Source organism: Strix aluco, chromosome 26 (assembly GCF_031877795.1).
Source record: "Strix aluco isolate bStrAlu1 chromosome 26, bStrAlu1.hap1, whole genome shotgun sequence".
NCBI lineage: Eukaryota > Metazoa > Chordata > Aves > Strigiformes > Strigidae > Strix > Strix aluco.
This window is the reverse complement of record NC_133956.1, coordinates 5,304,766-5,331,265: the sequence shown is the minus strand read 5'-3', so window position 1 is coordinate 5,331,265 and position 26,500 is coordinate 5,304,766. Positions and strand designations below refer to the sequence as shown.

The 26,500-nt window shown below is 42.2% G+C and overlaps 1 protein-coding gene across 7 annotated transcripts in view; it reads left to right on the top strand.

The window, feature by feature from the left end:
* LOC141935011 (lethal(3)malignant brain tumor-like protein 3) overlaps positions 1-26,500 on the top strand; it is a 51,968-nt gene that overhangs the window by 1,618 nt on the left and 23,850 nt on the right. Inside the window, exons 1-10 of one of the 7 annotated variants that reach the window (XM_074850897.1) lie at positions 2,453-2,504; positions 16,669-16,777; positions 17,333-17,504; positions 18,947-19,004; positions 20,054-20,142; positions 21,415-21,519; positions 22,129-22,264; positions 22,765-22,856; positions 23,833-23,984; positions 25,568-25,644. In XM_074850897.1, the coding sequence (XP_074706998.1) occupies positions 16,716-16,777; positions 17,333-17,504; positions 18,947-19,004; positions 20,054-20,142; positions 21,415-21,519; positions 22,129-22,264; positions 22,765-22,856; positions 23,833-23,984; positions 25,568-25,644 (943 nt within the window). In that variant the 5' untranslated portion in view covers positions 2,453-2,504; positions 16,669-16,715. Of the gene's footprint in view, positions 1-2,452; positions 2,505-13,341; positions 13,496-16,668; positions 16,778-17,332; positions 17,505-18,946; positions 19,005-20,053; positions 20,143-21,414; positions 21,520-22,128; positions 22,265-22,764; positions 22,857-23,832; positions 23,985-25,567; positions 25,645-26,500 lie in introns of those variants that run through there. The other 6 variants (XM_074850898.1, XM_074850895.1, XM_074850896.1 and 3 more) reach the window with 6 other exon arrangements.

Below are 26,500 nucleotides of genomic sequence, written 5' to 3'. Positions count from 1 at the left end.
GACAGAGTTAATTTATCTTGCCTTTGTGGTTTTTATTGCCATAATAAGTAAGTTGCTGTAGGGTGAGTGGTCACAAACAGATGTGCTCTGCAGACGATTCCTGACCAACTGAGTTCTCATGGCCCAAGGGTGTGTTTTCTTTGCCTCAGCCATGCTGTTTGTCTGCACTTTTTACCACCAGTTCTTTATTCACTGAAATTTTAAGGCAGTAGCAGGAACATGGGTCTTTTCGCTGATTAGTAAAAGCATCTAGAATTTATTTAAAACAGCATCTGCAATTTTACTTTATAATGGTTGGCTTGAAGTTGTGTCTGCAAGAGAAGGTCTGGCTGTCCCTTATCTTACTTCCATCTTCATGTAAAGCTTTTAATCTAAACACTTCTAGGTATGATGATATATTCCATTGGCGGGGCGGATATGAATCTGAGGGTAAAGCCTCAGTATAGCCCCCCTGTCCTCTTCTGTATGAACTCTGGTATTTTTTGAGAGGTGAGGAGTGCAGCGGGCTGCAAGCCTGACACTGGGAGATGGGTAATGAGATCAGATTGTCCCAGGGTGGTGGCAGAGACGTGGATGAAGGTGTGGAGTGTCGTCTGTTCAGCCTTCCAGTGCCAGTCCATGCCTCACCTCTGCGCAGGAAAGGGTTTTGGAGACTTGAGTCCTATTATCAGAATTGCACAATTTGAATATCGGGAAAGCATAGTTAAACTGTGTCAAAACCACACTGAACCACAGCAGCAGTTACTCTTGATCTTTACAGTCTTTCTGTGGAATAACAAGGTGGTTCCCGAGTTGCAATGTCAGTTCTTCTTCCCCAGACAAACACCATTCCTTCTCTCCCGTAGTTTATAATTTTTAATCTCTTTCAGCCTTTTCTCCAGCCCTCCAGCAGCGTCTTGTCTTGAGATAGAGGAGAGGGAAGAAAGTAGCACAGTGGGTTGAAAAATTAGATCAGAGGCTGGGGGGAAAGATGACCAAATGTTTACTTGTTAATGAAGGCTGGCAGCTGAAAGCTCTGACACGTGGAATCAATTAGCAGTCGAAGCAAACAGAGATCCGACCAAACCCCGTCCTTCCTAATTAGTAGCACTAACTGTGCTCCACAGGTGAGGTATGTCTGCAGATGTGCTTTGCTAAATTTGGCAGATTACTTTCCAGAGGATAGTTCAACTTATTGGCAAAATACTTTACCTCCAAGGAATGGATGTTTTATTATTAGGTTTAGCATCTTTGGCTCATGTCCTGTTGTTTTGGTTTCTTTTAAATTTCTGATTGAATGCAGCTAAATGATGGGATAAAAGCATGGTATATCTAAGCAGAGGTAGAAGCTGTATTCATGAACCACACAGGATTTGTTTTGATGACCCTATTTATGCTGTAGCTTTTAAACCAAACAAAATACGTGATTTAAGCAAGTAACCTGAGCGCAGGCAGCAGCAGAGCTCATTCTCGGCTGGTGTGAGGCAGATCAAAGCTTCCTTGTTTGTTGCTGTTTGCCTGGGAGCACGGTTGAGGTCCCGTTGGCACATCAGATGGTCCCAAGCACGGAAATAGTCACCACTGTTAGAAGTCCTGTGGCTCATCTGTCTCTTTGTGGTGGGGTTAGTGGAGACGGGAGTTTTGGAAGGCTCACAGGAGTGTGCTGTCTTCCGACCTGCATCAGAATGGCTTTTCAAATAGTATGTGGCAGCTCTTCTTGCATTCCTGCTGCTCCACCTCTTTGTGTGACCCTTCTTTGCACATAGTTGGGTTGTTGTTTGGTTGCACTTCTGACACCTCTTTGCACATAGATGGGTGGTTGTTTGGTTTTTTTTGACTGCTTGCTTGTATTTTCTCTCCCCGATGCTACTTTATGGTGTCCACAGAAGCTGGAATGTGGGTGGTGAGAATGCTGGAGCAGGGAAAAAACAGCTGCAGCGAATTTACAGGGTGACCTACAGAAGTTTCAGCCTTCATTTCCCTTGTTAATGCTAAGCTCACGTGCCCTTGTCGTGGCTCTAAGGAGATGCTTTCTTCCCTGTGTGTGTTTGGAGGATGTCTTTATGGCTAGAGAGGGATGGCAGCGTGGCACAGGACCTGAGCTCTGTCCCGTCCGCTCCCATGCACGGGAGCCTGGGCTCCGGTTTCCCCGTTGGTGCTGGAGCTACGTCCACTGCAGGGGTGGAATATATGTTTGGCATAGAGAAGCTTTTCGAATGAGATAGCATAGGACTGGATCACTTAAGTTTTTTTTAAAAAAATACATAGGAAAAAGGTTAGTCCCATAAAGGTGTATTTTTAAAAATTTATTTACTTCAAACAGTGCAGGGCCCCTACCTGCTCAGCAGTCCTTTTTGTTGTCATTCACTTGTGTTGAAACCAGCTGCAGATTTCTGTACTTCCAGCAGGTCACCCTGGGCTACAGAAGGGATATTGAGAAGGAATTGCCTCTGAAGTGCCTGGAGGGGATCTGCAGCTGCCCTCGCTTGTATGGGTTGTTGGAGAAAAATAGCATCTCAATTCCGGTTTGTAACTTTTACTGTACTAAAGCTGATACAGGGATATCAGAGCCCGAGGTATCACTGTGTGTCCTTGTTTTATAAATCACAAGATACATCACATTTGGAAAATGCTGGTACTTCTGTGTGAATTGTGGCTGAGGGTTTTTTTCTTTTCTCTTTTTTTTTAAAAAAAAAAAGCTGGAAACTTGGGTTATAACTTTTCAAGGTGAAAGGTTGGGTGATGTAGTTAAAGTAAAGAAAGTGTGGGGTTCTGGGCACTTGCATAGATGCTCTCAGTGAAGCACCGAAGCACACGCAAAATCCTTTAGGAAATCAGATAGGACTAAGTGTATACTTAAGTGCATTGTTGGATCAATAACAGCAATATTGCTCACAAAATTTGCATATTTTCTTCCCCCGCTCACCTTTCGTGACTGTGATAGCAATCCATCTGTACTCACTGAAACTTCTGATGGGAAAGGAGGGATGGAAAATGGCTTATGTATGTGTGCAAGCTGTGCTTTTTTTCATATTATCTGGAAAAGTACTCCTCTAGGTTTTTGTTTAATTAGTTCCTTGACTAAACACTTCACTTGTCAGACTCAGATGATTTTTTTAAGAAGATTCATTTTTGACCTAACCTTATCTGCAACAGGGACAGCAGTATTTTTGCAATTTCTCATTGTATTTAATACAAAGAAGGCATGTGATGCTTATTTGAAAGAAGTTTGGATGTTTTTATATGGCCATCTGTGCCAGATTTTACTTTAATTCCTTCATTCTGTAGTAATGCTAAATCTGCAAATTACAATTTGACTGCATGCTCTACCAAGCTATTTAGAAAACAAATACCAGAAGAAAAATCTGTTTTGCAATTTTTGTTGCACAATTATGTACACAGAATATGGGCACTCTGGCTGGTTCTGCCTCTTGACTTCAGCATCAAATGGATCTGAAAGACAAGCCTATGCTTACTTGTATTTTTTAAGCTTGCTTCATCAATTCTGTACACTATTTCTCTTCTGAAATACTTGACATGCATTATTCAATGTGGAACAATTGCTGTTGGTATCAGTATGACACATGAAAAACTTGTGGAGTAGATTCTGATAGTTCTGGAGTTTAAGACTAGTCCCCTTAACACCAGTCATTTGGAGTTTAGATAACCAACCTGAATTATTTCCCAGAAAATTATCAGTATTCAGAAAAGTACAGTGTAATAAAGTGGCTTCAGAACAGAAGCAAATAAAATACCTAATGCAGAGATTTGACATCCCTTTAAAACGTCTGTCTGGGAGCCTACACCCAACACGCAGCCGTTACAGATGTCAGAAATGTTGGAGGATAACAAAACATTATGGGTAATGGTGTGCTCCTCTTGATTGTTTTCATTAACTACTTCCACTTCAAGAGCATGTTTTATTGCAAAATTAATTCTTTGTGTCTTAGTTAAGCATATAAGTGGTGTGCCTGAACTTTTAGTTTTCCATTAGAAGAATCACTTTTCCCCCCCCAGCATTGCAATTTTTATGTTGTCACAAAATTGACTCTATCCTGAATCACAAATCTTACAGCTTCCTTACAGGTCATTAAGTTTTGAGTGAAAATAGTTCTGATTATGAGTGATGGAAGGTATTTCTTTCTTGCATCTGTTGTGGTAGAAATTGGATCAGATTTAGAAATGGCCAAAGTTCCAGCACCTTGCTAGGGAGTGCTTTGGGTCGCTCCCGCCGAGCTGCTCCTGAACGTGACGGGTTTTATGGTGTATGATTTCTGTGTGGCAGCGGGTGACATTCATTAGCATGTGCGGGTGTTTCAGTGCTTACCAGTGGTTCCCAGAGACTGGGATTAGCAGTGTCGCGGTCTCAGGCCTCGTAAAGATGTCCCAGGGCCTCCTGGCTGAGCTCACTGAGCGTGAGGTTTGCGCAGGGCTTTGGCAGTGGCCGGGTGCCTTCCCCAGAGCCACTGTTGTTTGCAAGCAGGAGGAGATGAAGAGCTGGGGAAAAGCAGCTCAGCACCAAATGCATTTAATGAAAGCTATAAAAGTGAAGGTAAGATGTGCTTCTGTTCCTCGCTTTCAGTAAACAGAAGACTTTAACACTGTGGACTTGGAAGTAGGTTTTGTACCTTCTTTTGTGTCCCTCCCCTTCTGTTTGGAAGAGGTCGAAATGCTCTCCAGCGCAGCACTGCCTGCCTCGTTCGGCTCCTGCAACAGAAGGGACAGCAGGAAGGCTGCTTCCTTGCTGTCTCCAGAAGTCTTGGAAATCTAGAGAAAGGCAGCAAAGCGAGTATGATCGCAGGTGGGGATAGTTGCATTAGAAGTGAGGCAGCGCCGCTCTCAGCCTTCGCAGTCAGACGTGCTACCGCTGCCTTACCGCACGCTTGCTCGTCAGTGTGCTCCGTGGGGAAAGCTGGCTGGCGCGGCGGCGGGGCGGGGAACGGGTTTGGGTGTAAACCGGGCGCTTTGCAGAAAGTGCGTTCGTGTAGCGAGCAGCCACAGCCTGTGTGGGTGCTTTTCTTTTGACAGCTGAAATAAATATATGCGCCTGTGTGTATTTTTGACACAACTCTGTCAAGAAACCAAGAGATAGCAGCTTACAAACTACGATGCTAGTTTGGGCTTAATACTAGGATCAGCTGCTGGGTTTAGAGTAAACTCACAATATTGCTGTCTGATCTTATAAATTGATTTAAGTCACATTGCCATGCTGCCTGTTTATTTGTCTCCCAGCACAATACCACCTAAGCATAATCTGTACATCAGTGTGTACTGAGGGTAACCTTGGAAGGGCTGTATTGTACAAATGAACATGGCAAACTCCCCAAAACCAAAATAGTTCCTCTTAGTGGTCCTGCAGCAGAGCTATGACAAAAAGTGTTTGCTTCTCCTCTGTTCCAGCCCGTGCTGCAAGCCCAAGGCATCCCTCTCCTTTCCTAGACTGTTCTTCCCCTCTAATCTTTGAGAGCAGTATTTTCCTTGTTTTGTGGTTACAGTTTTCCTCTCTTTTCCTGAGAAACAAAAATTAGTAAGAGATAAAATGGCTGGAGCCTGGGATTCCTCAATTCTGAATTTTATCTTTTTTTTTTCCTTCACTGACACAGATAGTGATATCACTTAAGTCTTCTTCACACCATGAATTACTTGCCAGTGGCTACTAACACTTTCTCTTGAGGCACTGGTGCGGTTCCATTGCATGCTCTGAAAGTTCCTTTCAGTCCCTGACTGACAACTTCAGTGTTGTTTCTGGAGGTGAGGCTGGTTTTTTTAGGTAATGGTATTAGTTCAGCCGTGCAAAATATTACTTGCCCAAAGTGAGTAATAGGTTTTGATGGGTAAGTAAAGTATCATCTGTAATCATCATAGCAAAGGACAGGCAAATGATTGTTGTGTCTGGACTGGTAAGTGTTCAGAGCAGTTTCTGAGACCAGATTAGTTGTGCCCTGCAAGAAATCATGAAATATTTTTTTGGGTTTCTGTTTAAAGTGCAGTTCAGTTCTCCACTAACGTCATGAGAGTGACTGGCAGATCTAATGCGCTGGGTGTTAGACACTGCTGCCAAATCTTGCAAGAAGCTGGGGATGCACAGAGCTCTGAATGCCAGCTTGCTTTGAGTGCATATATATTACACTGAATGAAATGACCGGCTTTGCTGGGTTTCCCATTGAGTTTTGGGGAAGAAAGGTGATTTGTAAGTCGGTTATTCCCAGAACAGCACAGTATCAGATGGTTTTCTTGATGCCAGCTGCTTCTCAAATGGAATTTTGCCTCCTGGTACATGGAGGCTTAGCCAGAAGGGCTGCAAACTTCAGTGTTGTTACTTGATTTACAGTCTTTGGGTTTATTGCACCATTGTGTTTCTCACATTTACCCTCGTATAAAGACACTGAAATCCTCATGTCATCGGAAATAAACCTGGCAGCATCTGAAATGGGATTTCTCTTGAAATGTTTCTCTTCGCATTAGGTCTGATGGTGTATAGAGAAATACAGTGAACCCCTATCCACCCATTTAGACTTCACACTTTTATTTGTTTGTATGAAAGTGCCCTTTTTTTCTTTTTGTTTTTTTTTGTCTCTGAACTAAGGCAAGATGGATGTTAAAAGCCGAAGCTGCTTTTCTGCAGCAATGATGAAGCAGTTTCCCAAGGCTGCACTGTGGTTCAGTGGCAGAAACGAGATCAAAACCGGAGTGTTTCTGACCTCCTCTGCCTCTGGATCCCCCATCTAAAGATAAAGCACAGAGGTCTGGGTGGTAGCATATTAATTAGGAACCATTATCTCTGCCAGCATGGTAGTCATTTATCATTTCATAAATCTGAATCTGCGACTTGGGACTGAATGACTCATCTTAGTTTTGCTATATCTTCTTTTGCATTAATGTTTCTGAGACTGAAAATGTTAAAGATGAAAAGCAACCACAAATAGGGACAAATGGGGAACATTCGTGCCCAACTATGGCTCTTCAAAATGTTTCAAGTTAGTTTCTGCTGCCTTTTTAATTGCACAGTTTGCTTCCTTTTATTGGGCTATCTTGATTTTATTGTAGATTTTACTGATAGGGAGCATGATAAGAAAAATAATTTCTTTATTATATTTTTCTAGGGGTTTTACTGGATTTATAAAGTTTAGAGATGAAAAAGGCCCATTATTGTATCAGGTCTTCTCTGGTTAGTACAAGATTATTTTCTACACTATGATTTTGACAGTTTTCCTGGCCCAATTTTAAATAAATTCTACAACTTAATTACTTCTGTCCAAGTATCTTCCAACTCCTTCTCCCAGAGGGAGCTCTGTAAATAGTCTTGGAGTTTGAGCTTCTTTATTTTTAAAGCCTGAATGCAAAGAATAACATCTAAAAAGCGATGGTTTTGCCCTTGCTGAAACTGGCATCAAAACATTGGTTACAAACAGGTGTTTATAGATGTACAAGGCTACATCAAATATTAATGTATGGCGAGCCTTTGGCTACAGTTGTTCAGAACCACCTACATAGGCTTGTTTAGTCCGGTTCATAAATCTCCACGCAGCCGTGGCACACGGGGCTGATGGGGGTCTGTTCTGTGTACGTATCCAAGGACACCAGCTGTGGATCCTCCACACCTGCAGTTCAGTTAAAACCGTTGGAAGCTTGAACTGGCTTCAGCAGCTTGGCTGCTGCTCCACTTCGCTCCCATTTTCACCCTCCTGACTCGTTCTGACTAGCCTAATGCAGCTAATCTTCACAATTATGCAGGATTGTAAGTAGGTGGAATTTTATATTTTGGGGAAAAAAGGAGGAACTCCTCCTACGGGGATTAGATTGTGGTACCCAAAGATATTTGGTATTGCAGTTTACAAACGCCTGTCCTGCTTTTGACCCAGTTAAGATAATCATAAATTGCTGTGAGGCTTGAGTTAGAGCTGCAGGAAAGCTCATACATCATATATTATCCTATGTCAGATCTGTGGTTTGGCCTTTGGCCGAATTAAACTTACACTTTCAACCTGTAGGTAGAAGGCCTAGCATGTGAAAGGCTTCAGAGCAGGAGTGGAGTTTGCCTGCCCTAATTTAAGCTCTCAGCAGTTAAAAACCTGCCCCAGCCCTGTATCTTAAGGCACTTTCCAGTGCTCAAGGAGAGAAACAATCTGCCAAAGGCAGATCAAGCACATGGTCCTTGGGTGATGCGTGCTCTTACTCTGAGTTAAGAGCTCAGAGTGACCTTGTTGAACTCCAGCATTCAGATATCAGAGTGAAGACCCCCACCATGGGCATTTTTGACCCATTCCCACAGGAATGCAGTTAAACCTGTCAGTTGGGCTGTGCTTTTTCAAACTTAACATCAGTGGTTTTGCTCACACTGCAAAAATTAGTAGAGCTGACAGTTCAAGGGAAGGTTGTGAATCTTTTTTCCTTTTTTTTTTTTTTTTTTTAAAGCAAGCGGTTATGTTCATAGATTGAAAATATTCAGGTTACGTTTAAAGGGCAGGAATGTACAGTTAATTTATGGTCAGTGTTTGGTTAATGTCTACCGCAAAAATAGTTGAGTAATTGGATATGGGGAGCCCATATAGCAGCATGGCTTTTAGTCGAGTCTTCTAATGGAGCCCATTAGTTTATTTGCTGGGACGCGAAAGCAATACGTGGAGCTTAAGCATTTTAAGAGCTTTATAGCATTTCTAGCATAGAGCCTTGACATTACAGCAGTGTAGAGGGACCTGGCAACAGCCCGTAGATGCTGCTGCTCCCCCCCGAGCTGTACAGACTTGTCACTTGTATATACTAGACAAGTTTGTGCACGCACCTGTGTATTTGTGTGTCTGTAATTTTAAATCCTGGTACTCCTAATATCTGGACCAAAGCTCCTACCGGATCCAGAGACCCCAGGATCTTGCCAGTGAATTGTAATTGGCAAAAACGTCATACAAATCAAGTAACTGTTAAAACTTACTGGTTTATCATTTTGTCCTCAAACTGCACATACGCATAACGCTCTTAACTTTCTATTCATATTTACTGAAGTGTCAAGGGCAAAATGCAAGTTTGACATTTTTTCCCATCTTTCAAAACGTATTGCTCTGAAAACGCTTCACGAAATGTAAGCAATGGGCCTGTTTACTCTTGTGCCTCTTTTTTTTGTTTTGTTTTCACACCCTAGTTTTCTTTCTTAAAATTAAATAAAGACCCCAAAGACTAAGCAGAAAGATGGAGCAGAATGCCTCGGAGAGAATCATCAGCATCCCGACAGCAGACTGCGATATACTGAATGCCTTACACTGGAAAGACAGCATTGGTACCTTGCCTGGTAGCAACATACAAGTAAGAACCCAAGGAACGTGATACACGAGCGGCCACCATGCCTTTGGCAGCACAGAGTATTTGCAATATATTCTGCAGTTTGGAAATAAAAGTTGTGCAGAGGAAATGCTCTGTTTTAAACAACTGGGTTGGCATTAGCAAGGAAGTGGTGAAATTTCAGTAATGTTTCTGAAAGCCTGGTGATATTCCCTCTCCCCTTCTAATTTCTTGCTCAATTGATTTCTAAAGGCAGGAAGTATTTTAAGTAATTGTTTTCTGCTAATAAAAGTTACGGGCCTGATCTTCCTAATTCTCAGTAATGTCCATACAACATACTTAGGCAAGAAATCCCGTTAATTTCAGCCCAGCATGAGAGAGACATTTTCTCTGAAAGACAAATTTTCTCAGTTTGTGGGGTTGAGTCTTTAGGTTCTTTTCACATCAGTGGTTGTTTTTGGCAGCTTTTGACGGCTGTCTGTGTGTTATGTATTCATGATAGAGACAAATACAGCTCTCGTGTAAATCAGAACCAATACCTGATGGTCACAAACACGGTGTTCTGTGTTCGATGAGGGAGGAGGGTGAGTGTCTGTTGACTGTCTCCCAGATTGCCTTCAACTGTTATTTCAGTTCAATTGCACTTGTGGTGGCTGAAAATGAATACGTAAAATTGCCCTCAAGGCTGCAAGTTCTGAATCTCAGCGGGAGGTGGGGGAGGAAGGATCAATTTCAAGTGAAATAAATTGGAGCTGAAGGGACTTGAGAGCTCTGAAAAATCAGGTTGTTGGTATCACATCAGGCATTCAGGATCAGGACCCCCACCTTCTCAAGTGTTGACAGACTTCCCCTTACTCCCCTCCTTCTTCCTTTGTGCAGAAAAGTCTTCTACATGGGCTGTCAGACCTCGCTTAGGCTATGAGGAAAATGCTTCTGCTATCAGGTGTTGAGAGAATGTGGATGAACTTGCGTGCTTGGAGTGTTCGAGATCGGTGGCTTACACTCCACAAAACTGACATGGAATTGGGGCCACTGACTTTCTAGGAGGTCCTTTGGATGATTATTTTGCAGTGGCCTAACTTTCTCCCTGTATTTAATCAAAGTCATTATACTTCTGCTTCTTAAAAGAGCTTAACTGTGTATTGTCACAGGTTTTCTCTTCAACAGCAGTTAACATTCCTTTGCAGAAACAGCTGCACTTTTATTGATTCCTCGTAATGGTAGAGAATCAACAAAGCACCACATTATTTATTGGACTGAAAGACACCAGATAATATTGTATCGTTTCATATTAGAAGATCAAGTATCAGAGCACTGAGGACCATGGTTAGTGAGTCTGGTAGAAGTGTTTAGCTGGAACATGATCACTAGCTGCACAGGAAGCCACTTCATTCTTAAGATGCCAAACACTTCTTTTTTCCCTGCAGAAATGCCAAACACTTTTTTTTATTTTTCTTTTGCCATTTAATCTTTCCCCCCTCTCTTCCTACTGTATTCCAGTTCTTGCATGCACAATTAAATACATTTTTCTTTAATCCCCTTCATAAAATTCTCAGGAATGACAGATTATTTCTGGAGGGTTTGTGTGGATTTCATATTAGCAAACATGCTATATTGGACTCCTTAGTGTAAAGGAAGGTGCAGTCCTGATAGTAACACAGTTATGCATTTTCAGAATTTAGGAATGAGGGATATTGCCTTGAAGAGTCTCAGGATTAAACTGGAGGTTGCCTCCAGGGATCAGCCAGGCCTCAGCATCAGATCAGAGACTGTTAATAAAGAGGCTTATTGTTTTTTTAATGCAGATTTATGTTTTCTGGGGCCTGGGCTGAGCTTCACCAGTTCATGTGGCTGCAGGTACGCTGTCAAATTACTACAGGAGGAAAGAACAGTCTCCTGTCTTCACTGGTTTGGGCTGAATCAGAACTGTTAATTTGTATGCAGGAGTGCCACTACCCCAGAGACTAATCTGCTAATACAAAATGACATTGGCACCCTTCCCCACCTCCAGCTGCGAGCTCTGCTTCATGCGAGCTCTGCTGCTTAATGGCACGTAGAGCTGTGGAGATGCTCCTTCCACTGACCTTCTGCTCATGATGCTGAGCTGTCCTTATCAGCCATGGCAAGGAACCCCTGGGATCTGCACCATCATGCTGCTGATCTTCTGGCCTTCAAGGAAAGTGATAGGTTTCTTCTCTAAACTGGATGGTCTCCTGCAGGAAGCTTACTCCACTTAGAATTATCACTTCTTTGAAATTAATTGTTTCTCTTCGTGCTGAAATAAAAGTGATGCTCTGTCTCTTCAGGGCTGCAGAGGAAGAAGTGAGCTTTTTAGAAGCAAGTCCAGCACCTTTTAAGCTTTAAGAAATACAGGCTTCAGATAAAAAAGAGGGAAGAGGGGGAAGAACATTTGGGCTAAGGCTGTGATAGGGTGCTGGAGCCAGGATCCTGAGCCCGGGAAGCATGCAGGAGCAGAGGAAGAACGGTGCTTCTCAATGCAGTGAGGAGCCCTGCTGCAGAGTGAAGCAAATGCTTTTAAACTGGGTTTAGCAGGTTTAGAGCGAAGAGCGGATGGCTGAGAAAAGATCTCAGACTAATAAAGTGCAATGAATAAAAGCTTTGGAGCAGAGCTTGCAAATGCAACCCACCTTTGACTTGCCTCTTTCGTTCTGGAGTTCAGTAGCTCTGTATTGCAGACAGTAAAGAAGATCAAGGAGTGAGTAACCTTTAGAGCTATTTGCTCATCAGAAAGGTGACTTTTTAAATATATATTTTTTTGTGCTCAGTTGCCTTTGCAGATCAGGACTAATAAAAGATGCACGTTGACACTGTTTGACACACTTTAATAATTTTATCGGGACCAATGAAATGTTCCTTCATAGCCTAAGAACTTTTTTAAACTTAAAGGATGAGAGTCTCTGAAGTCTGCCACGTATCACTCCCTTTCCATAGCTGCCCCACGGTGCGAGCGCTTCGCTGTGTGTTTAGAAGGGTTTTCTTACTCTGCATCTGAATTTACTCTTGGTGTGTAGTAGGACAGTCGGCGTGTTGGTGGGGAGCAGAGGATGGGTGTGCTAGCAGAGCCTCTGTGGGAGGGTCACCTACCCCAGCAGCTGATAAGGGTCAAAACCTGGGGGAGCTGGGACTGAGAGTGGGGACACTGTGACTCCTGGCCATGCTGGTACATGTCACCTTCCTACCTGCACTGCCTGTGGGTGGCTTCTGTTAGGTGTATTTCTAAGTTGTTCAGAAACGGTTGGTTTGGACTTGAGACACTCTGTCTTTGGGTCAGGGCCCCACTGTGGCTTTCACTAACAGGTGGTACTGTGCAAGGAGGAGCTTATCAATTGAAGAAAGGCTACTTATTTCTATGTCTGCTGTTCTTCAACAGTATTGCCTTAGCCTATCCCCGCATTCCTCTGCTCCTCTGGGAAGTTCATTTCCCACCAGACTGTCAAGTGTCATTGGAGAAGAGTTGAGAACTGCTTGGCCTCTTGCAGCTCCAGATGTTGCTGCGTTTGTGGAGTCCCTGCTGTCGCTGTGCTCTGAGCTCTTCAAAGCCCAGCCAGCCCCAGCTGGGGGGCGTATTGGACAAGATCTCTGCTGGAATGTGATCTTCCTGTCAACAGCTGGGGGATTCCTGCTTATGTTGAGATTTTTAGGGAAGTTGCTGTATGTCATAACTGTAATAAATGTAATTGTCCTTTGTTGGATGAATTTGAACTGTCAGAGCAGAGTTTCGGGTTGAACTGCTTTTCTGAGGGTATTTATTCTGATGTGTTCATCAGGGGTTAAGGGCTTATAAGGGGGGCACATCCAGAGCAGGTAGAATTAACATTGCTTTCCTTCACTGACAACAAAATGCATCGCTGAGGTTTTTTGGGGGCCTGTTGGTGGCATTTTGAGGAAGAGTTGTGTTGGGTGTTTCTCTTTTTTATTGTTACTTATTTTTAATGCTTTTTAATGTACATTCAGCTATTTCTTTTTGTCCGATACCTAGCTGCTCCTCAGGGAATCCTATTCCTTCCTGTTTCCCTTCCTAGTCCTTTTACTGCTGCTTATTTGCTTGCTTTCTTCTCTTACTTGCAGTTCCGTTTAAATGAGTTTGGACTGCTAGAAATCATTACTGAAGTAGAAGCAGAAGCCATAAAAGCTCTTTCAGCCTCAGCAGTAAATGCCATCCCAACCAGCTTTGCTCCTGCTGCTGTCAACGCTTCCGCTGCCTCTAGCACTGATTTGGAAGGTGAGCTTTTTGCTATGGAAGAGAATATACAGTTTCTGAAAAAGCTTCTAGAAGCAGGTCTAACTGAAATGTGTGTTTCAGTAGTGTGGTGCTCCCTGGTGCAGCGTGTGGAGTGAGTCACTGCCTTATTTCAAATATTTTAGGAGTATTTAGAGTGAGCATAATTACTGCATAGTCATAACAGTACCTGGCACACGCATTGTGCTCGCCTTTATGGAAGGTAAGTGTGGTTATATAAACAATCTGGGCTAGATTTGTCGATGCAGTCAAACATCCCTCTCACGCTGAGTTTTAACTTACATCCAGGGATCAGTTTAAGTGGTGATTCTGGGAAGTTGGAGCTCCTTCTTTCCAGGGTAGTGGCTCAGCGATGGCATCAATCATCCTTAACACCGGTGATTCTCTTGGCATGACAGCAATTAAGCCTGCGTCTGTATTAAACCAAACTGCCTGTTTTGGGGCTTTGAGACCAGAATGGTGTGGCCATAAATACCTTATTAAATACTCTCAGCCTTCGAAACAGGGTGGTTGTGCCCACTGGGCAGCACCTCAGCTCCGTGCAAACTCCCGAACCATGCTTGGGAATGGCTTGGGATGGTGCTAGGTGTCCTAGGCCAGAGGTGCCCCGGGGCTGTGCTAAAGACGCATGTGGCTGAGTTGCAGGACCTGGCACTGTTTGATTTACTCATACAGCTGTGCCTTAGCTGACTGCTCCCAGGGGCAACAGGAGTTTTCCAGCATTATTCCTTTCTCTGGTTGCACGCATTACACAGTGTGGAGCATGAACAGATGGCACAGTGGTGTGCTAACCTGGGATTCCTGGCTCAGGATGAATCCCCAGTAGCGTTAGTTATCTTTGCAAGAACATCCTTGAGAATCTCCTCTAACCTGGCTCATGCCATATTAGCCATAAGTTTTGAGGTTTCCAAGGCTACTGTGATTGAAATTGCGGAAAAACTGGGTTTTAACAGGTTAATACAAGCATGTTACTGGACATGCACATCAACATAATGGACAAGAAATATCTCCATTCTTTGCAGACCTGTTCTTACTCTGTTTACCCAGAAACCAGTAGCTCAAAACAGAATATTTATGAGATAACCTCTGAGCTCTTTCGTTCCAGACCACTCAGTTAAGCTGGCTAGCCTCACTTTGGTAAATCACTAGTTTCCTTTGATTAGATTACTCACTGTTTCAGTAGAGCTCCCTTGCAGGTGTGCCTGTCTTCCAGAGAGTACTAATGGAGACCAGTGCTAGGGAGTGAGTGACGATTAAGAGCTCTTATCCCAAGAGTACCATTAGCCATCCAGCACAAGGCCATGTTTTAAAGATGCTCTTGGTTAAACGTGACAGCATGTGGTTGTGGTGTAGGGAGCCCTTGGTAGGTTTGCCTTGGACCAGAACCTTCTTCTAAGGTGGTGGCAGGAGACTTGAGAATTAGCTCGGGACACACAGGCACCACAGGACAGCAGCTGGAGCCTGTTCAGTGTCTCTTTGTCTTTGACATCACCGGTAAATTTTGGTGCAGTAATCGAAAAGATGTTAACTCTTCGTATAAGGTCTGTGTTAGCGATGCTGGATCCCTAGTCAAGGCAGAGCTACATTGCTGAAGTCATACATCCCTATGGAGGGAATTTCTTTTTTGAGGAGAGAACGATCTTGTCTTGTTACCTGTCTGGACAAGTGTCTGCCAGTTGGCTTTCCCCAGGATTTTGATGGAACTATTTCTGGTTTTACGTAGGAAGGCTTTGTACCTGTCTTCCCTGCTGGCTTTTCTCATCTCGGATTTCATTGTAAGCTCTACAGATTCACTTACACTTACAGGCATTTGCTTACGCTCCTGCTGATCGTGGGTCATTCTCCTTGTCTGCTCAAGCTGAGGAGATGTCAATCCATCAGGCAAAGAACCAGCTCTTATATGGACACCTCAGCACTAGGAATTTTTCATACCCTTTTAGTCCAAGTGTATTCCATAGATCAGTGTGACTTCTAATTGAGCAGAGCTCTTCAAGCCCTCATGGTTCTTGCAAGTTTTCCCTGTTTTGTCTTTTCCCTGCCTGGAATCATTGGTCCCCGATGGCACAGGGAGAGGCTTTAAGTTGTGATACAAGCAGGCATGCGTGCACGCTGTGCGTAGGCAGTCTGTCTGCCCAGCTCCAGCCAGGACCATCTGACATCCCCACTGGACTACAGGGAGCAATCAAATATAAATGAAAAATGTCAGTCGTCTTAGCAGAATGAGTATAAGTACTGGTAAGGAGACTATGAAAATGGCTTTAAACAAAAAGCAAAGTGACTCATATCTCAGCGTTCTGGATTGTGTGGTGTGTTTTTTCTTTTTTTCTTTTTAAGTGTTTAATGATGCATTCAAAAATGGATTGATCAAACCAGTGCACACAAACGGTGCCACTAAATGGAGAATAGGAAGGATGTATACATGGGAGCCCCCGTGCACAGCTTGCACATCAGGTTACTTGAACAAAGTATGCACCAGGGTAGTGCAGATGCCTGATAATAGGTATCACTGTAGTTGTGTTTTGTTAAAATATTAAGCATAAATTAATCTGCATTAGGAAGAATTGAAATCATAGGAGAAAGTAAGCATAAATGATATAGTGGAGTTATTCCTTACATTTTTGTGCTTTCATTCAGATGAAAGATTGATACATATCCCTTGCTAGAACAGAAATAATTGTTTCTGTTCTCCCATCAATAATATGCTATTTTTAGAGGCTGCCTATGAAGGATTTTCATATGTACAAAGTATATATAAAGGCAGAAGTTTTAAACTTCACCAACTGTATTAAAAGTATCCAAACAAGATGGACATGTCTGACATTTCTCTTTCAAGTTAGAGGTTTACTAGGAATAAAGAAATATTAAAAGATTTGTAACTGTGTCCTGGTTATAGTCTTGAGATTATATCCTCCTTTATCACTTTTACAGGGGACAGGGTTTCTCCGAAATTAAAATAGTACAGATAAAAGGGACTTTTCTTTAATGAGGTGGTGCACTCTTTCTGTGTGCCAGGACACAGATAATAATTTCTTCCCTCACAATGGGATACTGAGGGTCACTTAATGAAGGTTTGTAAAGGACTTTGACAGAACTAATTGCATAAAAGGTGTTTTAACATTTTAATTAAATAATCGTCTTTTTCTTTGCTTCTACAGTGCCTAGAGAAGAAGTGCCCTGCCCCAGTTTCCAAACCTGTGAGCCAATGGACTGCTTTGAGAATGGAAAGTTTTGTACCCAGACAGGCTCCCAGCAGCACAGAGACAGGTAAAGAAACCCCAGATTCTTCCTGTTCTGTCTTTAAAAACATTTAAAGAGAACACTGTGTTAGAGAAAAGTGTTGCTGTGAGTAGAATGAAAACCTCAGAGCAAGTGTTACCGTGGCATGGCTGGGGCAGAGCCACCCGCGCAGCTCTATGCCGGTGACCTTCCTGTTACTCTTGAGGCTCCCGTGCCCAACGCAGGAAAGCTCCTCGCTAGAGCTCCGTCTTCATTTATCTTTGCAGCCTGCAGAAATGCTGGTTGTGTGCTTGGTGCCTCAGTTCCCTCTCCCACAGATAAGGATGATGTCATAACTTCCTGTAGGGTTGTAAAAAGGCAGAATTAAAAACCCTCTCAAGCTGCTCTGGTGGTGAGAGTTGTGCCAGTACTTTGGAGTGCTTTTAGAAGATATATATCTGGCAAGTCCTGTAGACACAGTTCAATTCTAGGTTCTCAGCCCAGGCATCCTCATTCTTCTGAAGAGGTACAGAGACACTGGGAATACTGCAGGAGTATTGTTGCACTTTTAATTTGGTTTTGTTTTCAATTTTGGATGTTTAGTGATACCAGAGACTTTCCAGATGATTGCAGAAACAGGGGAAATAGTAGAAATCTTAATACCAGCAGTGGCTGTCAGGTGAATGAGGCTGACAGACCTGTCAAACGTCTCAGAAGGAAGAGAAGACTGCTTCTGGAGTCTGAGGATGACGAGGAAAATGCAGATGAGGATGAGGTAAATGAGGCTGCATCTATTTTCTTTCAAGAGAACTGTAAAAAGCAGGGACAATTCTGTGTCTCAGATTTCACTGTGCAATGCAAACTGAGCTGAGGGAGGTTGTTCTGTACCCATGAGAATGGTCTGGGTCTCATCCTGATTTACATCAGTAATGAGAATATCTGTTCTGAAGTCTGAGAAGTCGTAGGGGTGAATAGCTCATGTCGAAGCCAAAGTCAAGATTTCAGACTGTGACTTTATAGGTGTAGTTATAGCCCTGTGCACCAAGTCTATTTCACAGTAATAAAAACACATGCCTGCAAAAATACTTTATCTAACTACAGTCAAGTGCTATTATGTGATATTGAAGATTAGTGTCAAACCACAGATTGCTTTTTATTAGGTACTTGCATGTACACTCAGTACACTGCTGGAAATCTGTGTTAATGGTGGATGAATAGAAGTACCTCAGTCCCGACCCGATCTTTTCTTAACTTTCATTAAGCATCTTCCTCCCTTTAGGGGCCCTTCTTTTGCAAGCCTGCACTTTGCTACCATGTGCACAGCGTCTCAGGCCTGAACCATTTTATTTATATTCACGTATTGCACGTGCTGTTGTAACGCAGAGACGCTGGGGTAGGTGTTGGTTGGTAATGCAAGCTGAAACTTCTGATGTCATGAACAGTTTAACTCATCTTGTGGCTCAGTTTCTCTCCGTGATGTGTATAAGATGTGTTAAAGTACGTATGTTCTCAGAAGTACTTGCATTCTGTCTCTTCCCCCTTCTCCTCCTCGTCGTTTGAAACTGCCCCCCTGTCTCTTCTGGGGCAAGTTTGGCAGGCAGCTTTGCATTTCAGATTTTGCCCTTTTTGGTTTGCTTTGAGAAATGACAACCCTGGGTGAATTAAACATGAGTTTGAAAACCACATAGAAGAAATGTGAACGGCAATCTGGCTCGGAGTGTGACACAGGGAGACCACGTTTTCTGGGGTGTTCATCTATGACAGTAGTTACTCGAAGCTTCTGCTTCCTTCAGGGCTTCATAAATGACCTTTTTCCTGTATCCATTCCCTGGCATAGATGGACATAAGAACCTCTGAAAGGAAAAGGAAAATGGAGCATTACAGTAAGGTTGCTTACGTGAGCAGTACATCCTGCATTGCAGAAAGCAAATCCTGTGTATTGTAATGGAGATTTTGGGCCCTCGGTAGCCATATTTAAATGAACTTTAGTAGCATATATTAAATAATTTGTAAAGCACTTTGGGATACTGCAGGATCAAAGTTATATATGTAACATACCCTACTAATGTTCTTGCAGGGTTATTCAAAAGGAAATAATGCTAGCTAATAGTCCTGTTAGTTACATGTTACATCCTTATTGTACCTGCATTGTGAGATGATCAAAGAGAGAGGAAAAAACAATATCGCTAAACTTTTTTTTAACATATCTGTGTCTAGGAGAAGAATAAATCAAATAATATGAAAAGCCGCAGAAACACTAAACCAATAAAACAAGGTGAGCTAAGCTCATAGTCTCTTTTCTTTAATGTTTATAGATTTTTTTTTACTAGCTATTATAAAATGAATAATAGTAAACAGAAGAGGAAAGGACAGTAGAGCTCATTTCACATTCAGAATAGCTTATTAGGTACATAACCCTCTTACCACAGTCAGTCTTCTGAAATGTATTAGCAAGAATATACTAGATTTCCCTGCATGATGGGCACAGTGTAGAGGATCTGCAAGGAGACAGCCTGATCCAAAGCTCACTGAAGACAATAAGAATCTTTTTTCCATTGACTTTGGAGAGCTTCATAGCCACAGACTACAAGTGCTAAATAGAAAATAAGTTGTAAACAACGTGATTGATTATAGACTGCGAGTTAAATTTATTATATACCTTAAAGGAGTTAGCAGTAAGCTGGGGGGAGATTTTTAATATGCATTTTAAGACATAATTTTCTGTGTGTATGACTGTGGTCCTACTAGAATGAATCCAAGCACCTACCCAAGTTGTTTTCATCATCTGTATACTGGTAGCTGCCTCTCTAGTAGATGCATTGTGGTATTAGCAGGTTCTAAATATGTTTGTGTACATATATAAAAAAAATCTTGTGAACTGAACAAAAATTCACTTGGTTTTTCATTTGTTTTAGGTTTATTTCAGCTGCAATTATATGCCTCTTTGTGCTGTCTTTTTGTTTATATCTAACCCCTTATTCCTCTGTGAAATATCAGGAGAAGGAATTATTTTCCACAATTTTAAATTATTATATCTTGTCCAAACTTTACAGTGGCAGCTTTCCATGGGCAGCTTGCCAGCAATCCAGGTGCCACAATTCATTTGACCTATGATATAATAATTTTTTTTTTAATGAGAAATGAGCACGGTTTTCCTACTGCTGGAATTCATACCTTTCCTCAAAAGTTGGGTTACACTGCCTCCTTTGGGGTACAACAGCAAAGCAGCGTTGGCGTGTACGTGGGAGGAGAGAGAGAAGAGAGGGCAGAGCGGGAGGCATTTGAGAGAAATACTGATTTTTCCCTTTGTTTTTGATTGCTTAGTTGTTCCTGGAAGGAAGAAGGTATGGAACTGGGTTTCCTACTTAGAAGAGGAACGGATGCCAGCTGCTCCCCTAAAACTGTTCAGAGAGGTTGGCAGTTTTTTCAACTCTCTTCCTATGTTTTTCTCAGGCAACATTACAGAATTACTAACTCAGTGGAGGTAGGATTGGAGACTACCCTCAAGCCAGCAGTTACATTTATGAGTTGTTTTGGTGCAAGCAGGCAGTAAAACCCCCACATGTTTGTTTCCAGCCCTGAAGCACTGTGGAAACAAGTGTCTGTCCTGTGAGTCTCATCCTAAACCAGGGTGTAAAAAATGCTGGTTGAATCTCACTCACAAATAAACAATGAGTGTTTCGATCCGCTTTGGGTAGCTCTGGATAAATGGGCTGTTAGGCAATCTCCAAGTAGCATTGGAGAGGGACAGCTTAATGTCTTTCATATGTTCTGTGCTTCATCTGTAGTTGTACAACACCCCTTCCAGCCTTCCTCTGTAGAAAACTGCAAGTCGTTGAGCTCTGTGAATGTTGTAGATTGTTTCAGTGAGAAGTGACTGTTAGAAGGGAGGGTGGAAGTTGTGTTCATTCATGGTCTGGTGCACTGAAGGTGGGAGAGGATGAGTTTAGCCTTGGGGCAGCTGCTTCTGCACTCCAGTGCACCAGCCCACATTGAAAGTTCAGCTCCCAGTGAGCTCTTCAAAGCCAGGGGCTGTTGGCACCTTACAGAGTGAGATGAGAAGGAAGGTCAGGTAACTGCAGTGGATGCAATAAGCCATTTGCAAGTCCAGTTCAAATTTCTTTTAAGCCTTTACTATACTTCAGATGTTTAATTTGGATTAAGACTGCAAATAAATGAAAACCACAAACGTTTTCTGGAATAACTGTGTAAATGGGCTCCAGATCAAACATACCTTGTCCCTTTTACCATTTGAAGATGAGAAGTTACCTTTTGGGAAAGTCTGGACTGCTGACCTTGTGCTGACAGCCACAATAATTTTAGTTTTCCTGGCTCTTTGTTTCTGCCAGCCCTCCTACACTGGGCTGTGAAGGGGATTCTTTTGTGTTTGAATAGAGCTCATTTCTGCATCTGCTGAAAGATTTGTTCATAGCTAATTGCAGCAGGCTCCTGGTTCAGTGTTTTTGAGAGATTAATTAGAATAACAAGTAAATCTGAAATAGGGTGATCATGCCGTTATTGATATCCGTACCTGTGCCTGTCTGTTAAAGCAGCAATCATTTAGTGATAGAATTTTCTTCTCTGAGTTGAAAGTTTGAAGCTTTAGGTATATCTGATGACTGCTCTGCAGAGGATTTTGTCTTTAGGAATTAAAAACAAATGTCTCCTTCTTCCCCTCCTCACAGTATCAGTCATTCCCACAAGGCCGAAATGGATTTAAAGTTGGAATGAAATTGGAAGGGCTGGATCCTGAGCACCCCTCTCGATTTTGTGTTCTCACAGTGGCTGAGGTAGTTGCTTTTCCTATCTTTGATTCCAAAAGTCTTATGTACATTGAGGATTTTTTTCAATAAAAAGTCGAAACATAATAGTAGTACTTTAATTAATTAATGGCTAGGAGGAGTTCGAGGTGACCCTGAAGGAATAGTGTTACGTGGTTAAGGATCTATACCTCACAATAGTAAACCTACTAATCGCATCCAATGGGTAAATATTAAAAAGAACAGTGCAGTGAGGCCTTAAGTCTTGGTATATATAAGCAAGTTGAAATGCATTTATGCTTCTTCAGTTCTGTGGAATCTGTGTTGATCTGGTCTAGACATAAATGTTCTGAGGCTGTATTTGTACTGCAGATATTGCCACACAGGAATGTGTGTGTGAGTATGGAATAGGAGGCCAGGGAGGTTACACTGACCAATTTTATTTTCAGCTGTTTGAAGTGAGGAAAGAGGAACATGGAAACTGGGAGACATAAATGGTGAAAAATAATACTAGACTTTTGAGAAATAAATGAGATCTTACATTCACTTTTATCTATACATTGAAATAGAGATTGGATTAGTGTCTTTCTTTAACTTCTTTATGACCCTTTATGATAATCAGAGCTCCTCTGCTTATAGGTGCGAGGGTACAGAATGCGATTACACTTTGATGGTTATCCAGAGTGCTATGACTTCTGGGTTAATGCTGATTCCTCAGACATCCATCCTGTTGGCTGGTGTGAAAAAACAAGTCATAAGCTGCTCCCTCCTAAAGGTATGGAAAAAAATAGAATGGCGTACAAGAAACTATAAATTCTACTAAGAACTAGTTGTCCTGGCTCTGCATGTTTCATTTTTAGTGTGATTTCATTGTGGAACTCAATCCGAGTGGCTTAAAGGGAAGAGGCGTAACTAAGATAGTGAATCACAAAAGAACAAAACATCTTCCTTTTGATATTGCCAAGGATTGGCGTTGTTAGTCAAATTAGAAACTCTTTATTGGATGAGTGTATAAAGCAGGGAGTCTCTTTGGGGTTCACAACTTGCTTCTTTCCTGCATTCAATTTCCTAGAAACATTTGAAGGTTGAGATTAATGATTGGACATTATACTGAAAAAGAGAGAGATGTTTTAGCTGAAATGCATAACCCCTGAAGATTGTAGAAGGGCAGTTATCATGCAAAGTTCATATTCTTCCCAGGTAATTTCCATTTCTGAAAAACCAATCTGAATGTAACGGGGCTGTGTAAAACAATCTTTTTATCTCTCTTTCTAGGTTTCAAGGAGGGAGAATTTAATTGGACTTCCTATTTGAAGAATTGCAAAGCTCAAGCAGCTCCAAAAAGCCTTTTTAAGACCCTCAGCACTGTAAGTGGCGATATTGAATACAAGATGTTCCAAATAGGTCTGATGCTAAGTGAGTTTTGACCAGAATATTTACGTGGTTTTAATATGCTCATGTCTGAGGTACAACCATGGTACAATCAGATGCAAGCTATTTCCTGCTGTGATTTATTTTTAAGATGGGAGACTAGTACAATTTTTCTTCCTTCCCCCCAGTCACTGGCTTTCCAGAGAGAGAATTTGTATTTCCCTTCCTCCTTAATACTGGAGGAAAAGATTTACTCTACCATTTATTAAATATATTACAACGGTCTGTTTTGCTGTGTCCCTACAGTCGAGATATTTGTGTCACTTTCCTCTAATTTAATCATTTCCAAAATAATTTCTGGTTTCCAGCAGCATACTCATGTGTGCCATGGGATTCATTATGAGGCTGTGGATCTTGAGCATTTTTCATCCTTCATGCACTGTTGCTTTCTCTTTGGTTGTTACCCTCAGTTCCTGTGTAACAGTCACTCCCATTTTGTGTCACTCAGATGACACAAAGTCCACGCTCTGGCAGATTTGATGCTGTAGATGGACAGAGTGTTGACCTCAGTAGGATCAGGGCCCCACTGCGCAGCTCTGCTCTGCCTCCAACCGAGTCACCTGTTTTCCTTGAAGACTCTCTAACTTTTCCACTAATAAGGCAGGACCTGCAATGCTCACGCTTGTCCTCAGCCAATACTCATAACTGCAAGGTGTGTGCCTTTGCATCTGTAGTGTTGTGTACCTGGAGATCCTGTTATTCAAGCTACATCGGCTCTTTTTTAGAAATAGTAACAATCATTGCCAGACCTCATAGAAATCTTGTCTGTAGACCTCATGCTAGTAACTATAGTATGTTTTGGTCCTTGGGTTTTGGGGGTTACAACCTGCAACAAATGAGTTTGTAAGGTGAATTTAAATGGCCTGACCTAGAACGTGGCTGATTTCCCTTTCCTGATGTCCTGTTCCTCAGCCTGTCACACCTTCTGGTTTTCGTCTGGGAATGAAACTAGAGGCAGTGGATAAGAAGAATCCGTCGCTGATGTGTGTTGCAACCATCACAGACATGGTGGATAACCGCCTGCTAATTCATTTTGATAACTGGGATGAAAGTTATGACTACTGGTAAAGTGATTCCATTTCTAATGTATATCTGCAAATAGTCTGTGGTTTATTTCACTCTTCCACTAAGGGTAATATCTAATATTTTAAATGTAGTCACTAAAGTTGGGATCTTAAATCAGTTTTCAAGCATCTGAATAATTACTTTGGGTTTTTAGAAAGTGCCAGTTGCCCAGTAGCTTCCCCTGCTTGGCTCAGTGCAAAACCAGTGGGGTGAGCCTGTGAAGCATTGGAGGTAAGAAGTGTTTGAGGTAATGCAGCTGGCTGACTTGGGCCAGGTCAGGGAATGCTCATGTTACCCATTCCTCTGGCAGAGCTGAAGGAGGAGTAAGCTCTGCTAGTGACACCCCTGGAATTAGTAACATCCTCTCCTCCAGGACTAGTAGTGGGTGTTGGCATGTCTCTCTGCAAACTCACATTTGGAAGCAGGCAGTACTGAAGTCAGTAAAAATCCTTTCCATTTGCTTCAGCAGAGTTTGGCTAAGGCCCTTTGAAAATAAAAACGATTGCCAGCATTTAGGCTTTTAAGTCATGACCTGCACTGCAGTTGTTCTGCATCTGAGAATCTTGATCCCGTGCCCTCATGCTGGGGCCACATGGAATATTAATCAGGGAAACGTTTTCCCTCTTTGGTCCGAGTTTTCCAACCTACATGAATGGAGCAACTTTCTTTGAATTTGTCTGTGAAAGCAACGTGAGGCACATGCTTATCAAAATAGCACTGATTTGATCAGCATTCTGTGTTCTCTTCCCCAGCTCCCTTTGTTTGTTTTTTTCTCAGAATACGCACCTGTTTGGTGGCAAGTTGCTCTTTTCTTGCAGAATTTCGTAACACCGGTGTTTCCCTTTGTAGGACTTTAGATCTCATTCCTTTACCATTTTAGTCCATGAAACTTTGTTTTCATGCCATGTTTTTCTTTGAAATTTGAAAATTTTAATGGGAGACACAAGAAAACAAAGCTGCAAAGTAGAGCTTGGCTGAAAACACACAGGTTTTTTCCTAGATCTGAAAGACTACTTTGGACCCTTCCTCGGAGCAGATGTGACAAAAGGGGCTGTCTGAGATTGGTCCATCACCTCCTTCAGGCACTCAGAACACCTAAACATGCAGTGAAATTGGGAACTAGGCAAACTACCACTAGGTTTCAGCTAGAATGAATGGATAACGTGCAGTTCTTGGCAAAGACCTTAAAAATAATTTCCCCTTCTTCCATGCTAGTGGTGTTTCAGTTAGGGACGAGGATTTGGTTTTTGTTTCTTTGCTTCCTTTGCATTTTTGCTTGGATGATCTGTGTCCAGACTGAACTGTGGTTGGGGCGGTCCATGGGTCATGGCTTTTTGTTGTTGGTTTTTTTTTTTGAAGCACCAGACATTCTTCTCTCTGTTTCCCTATCTTTGGAGCAGCTTGAATGCCTTGAAAACTTGGCGTTATAAATTCTAACGAGGTAATGCTTGTCTTTTACACCATGATCACACCCACTGAAAGCATCTGCTAACCCAGCAAAGGCATATCAGACAGCATTTGAAATTCTGTTTTTCTTTTTGCTTTAAAATTGACTGGTGCCAACTTTCCCTCTTTGATTCAGGTGTGAAGCTAGCAGCCCGTATATTCGTCCTGTTGGCTACTGCCAAGAAACTGGAACCCCACTGACAACACCACCTGGTATGTTGAAAGTTAGACTTATTTCCTGCCTCAGTCAAAAAAACGGCAAGCTTTATCTTCCACATAATTATGTATTTGCAAGTTACAGGTTCCATTCAGTTCTCTTTTCTCTACTGACTGAGTTATTATTCGTATTTTTTGCCACTCCATTTTATTTTGTTTCATAGCTCTTTCAAAAAATGGAACGAGGTTTGGTAATCTGTAATTGAATTTGATTTCAGAAGGGAAAGAACTTTGAAGTATTTCCAGCGTTTCCTTTAAGGTGAGCTGGAAGAAAGAGGGATCAGTATCATGACTTCATAGATAAGATGGAATTTCTGGGAACGAAGGAGTAATTGAAGCCACATCTCTTTCTGCTGCACTGGAATTCAGTAAATGAAGAGAATGTTGGCAAGTGAAAAAGGACAGAATGTACAGGAAAATCAGTATTGTTTTCAGGCCTTGGAAGTGCTCATTCACCTTAAAAATAACAAATACAAAAAAACTATGTCTGCTGTTTGCTAGATTGACAGCCCTGGAGCAAGAATTTCTGTAATTATCGCATACCAAGTTTAGTAAAGTGTGTGGCACTGCGAGATCCCTCTGCATTGGATCCCTCTGTGCCTTCACTGCAGATGCAGAAGGAGTTGTAAACACTTACTCTTCAGCAACACCACATCAGTTCCTGCTCCTGGAACGTGCAACAAGGCTGTGGTGTGCAGTTCCTGTACTCATAGCACGATTGCGTGTTCCCCCAGCAGAATCTGCAGTCAATTGTTATTTCTCTGCTGAGAGATTTACATGCAGCAATTTGCAGACTGTCCTATGTGTTTAGTTATTGCAGCCTCCTGCCAAAAGGAAATAATACTGAGGCTAA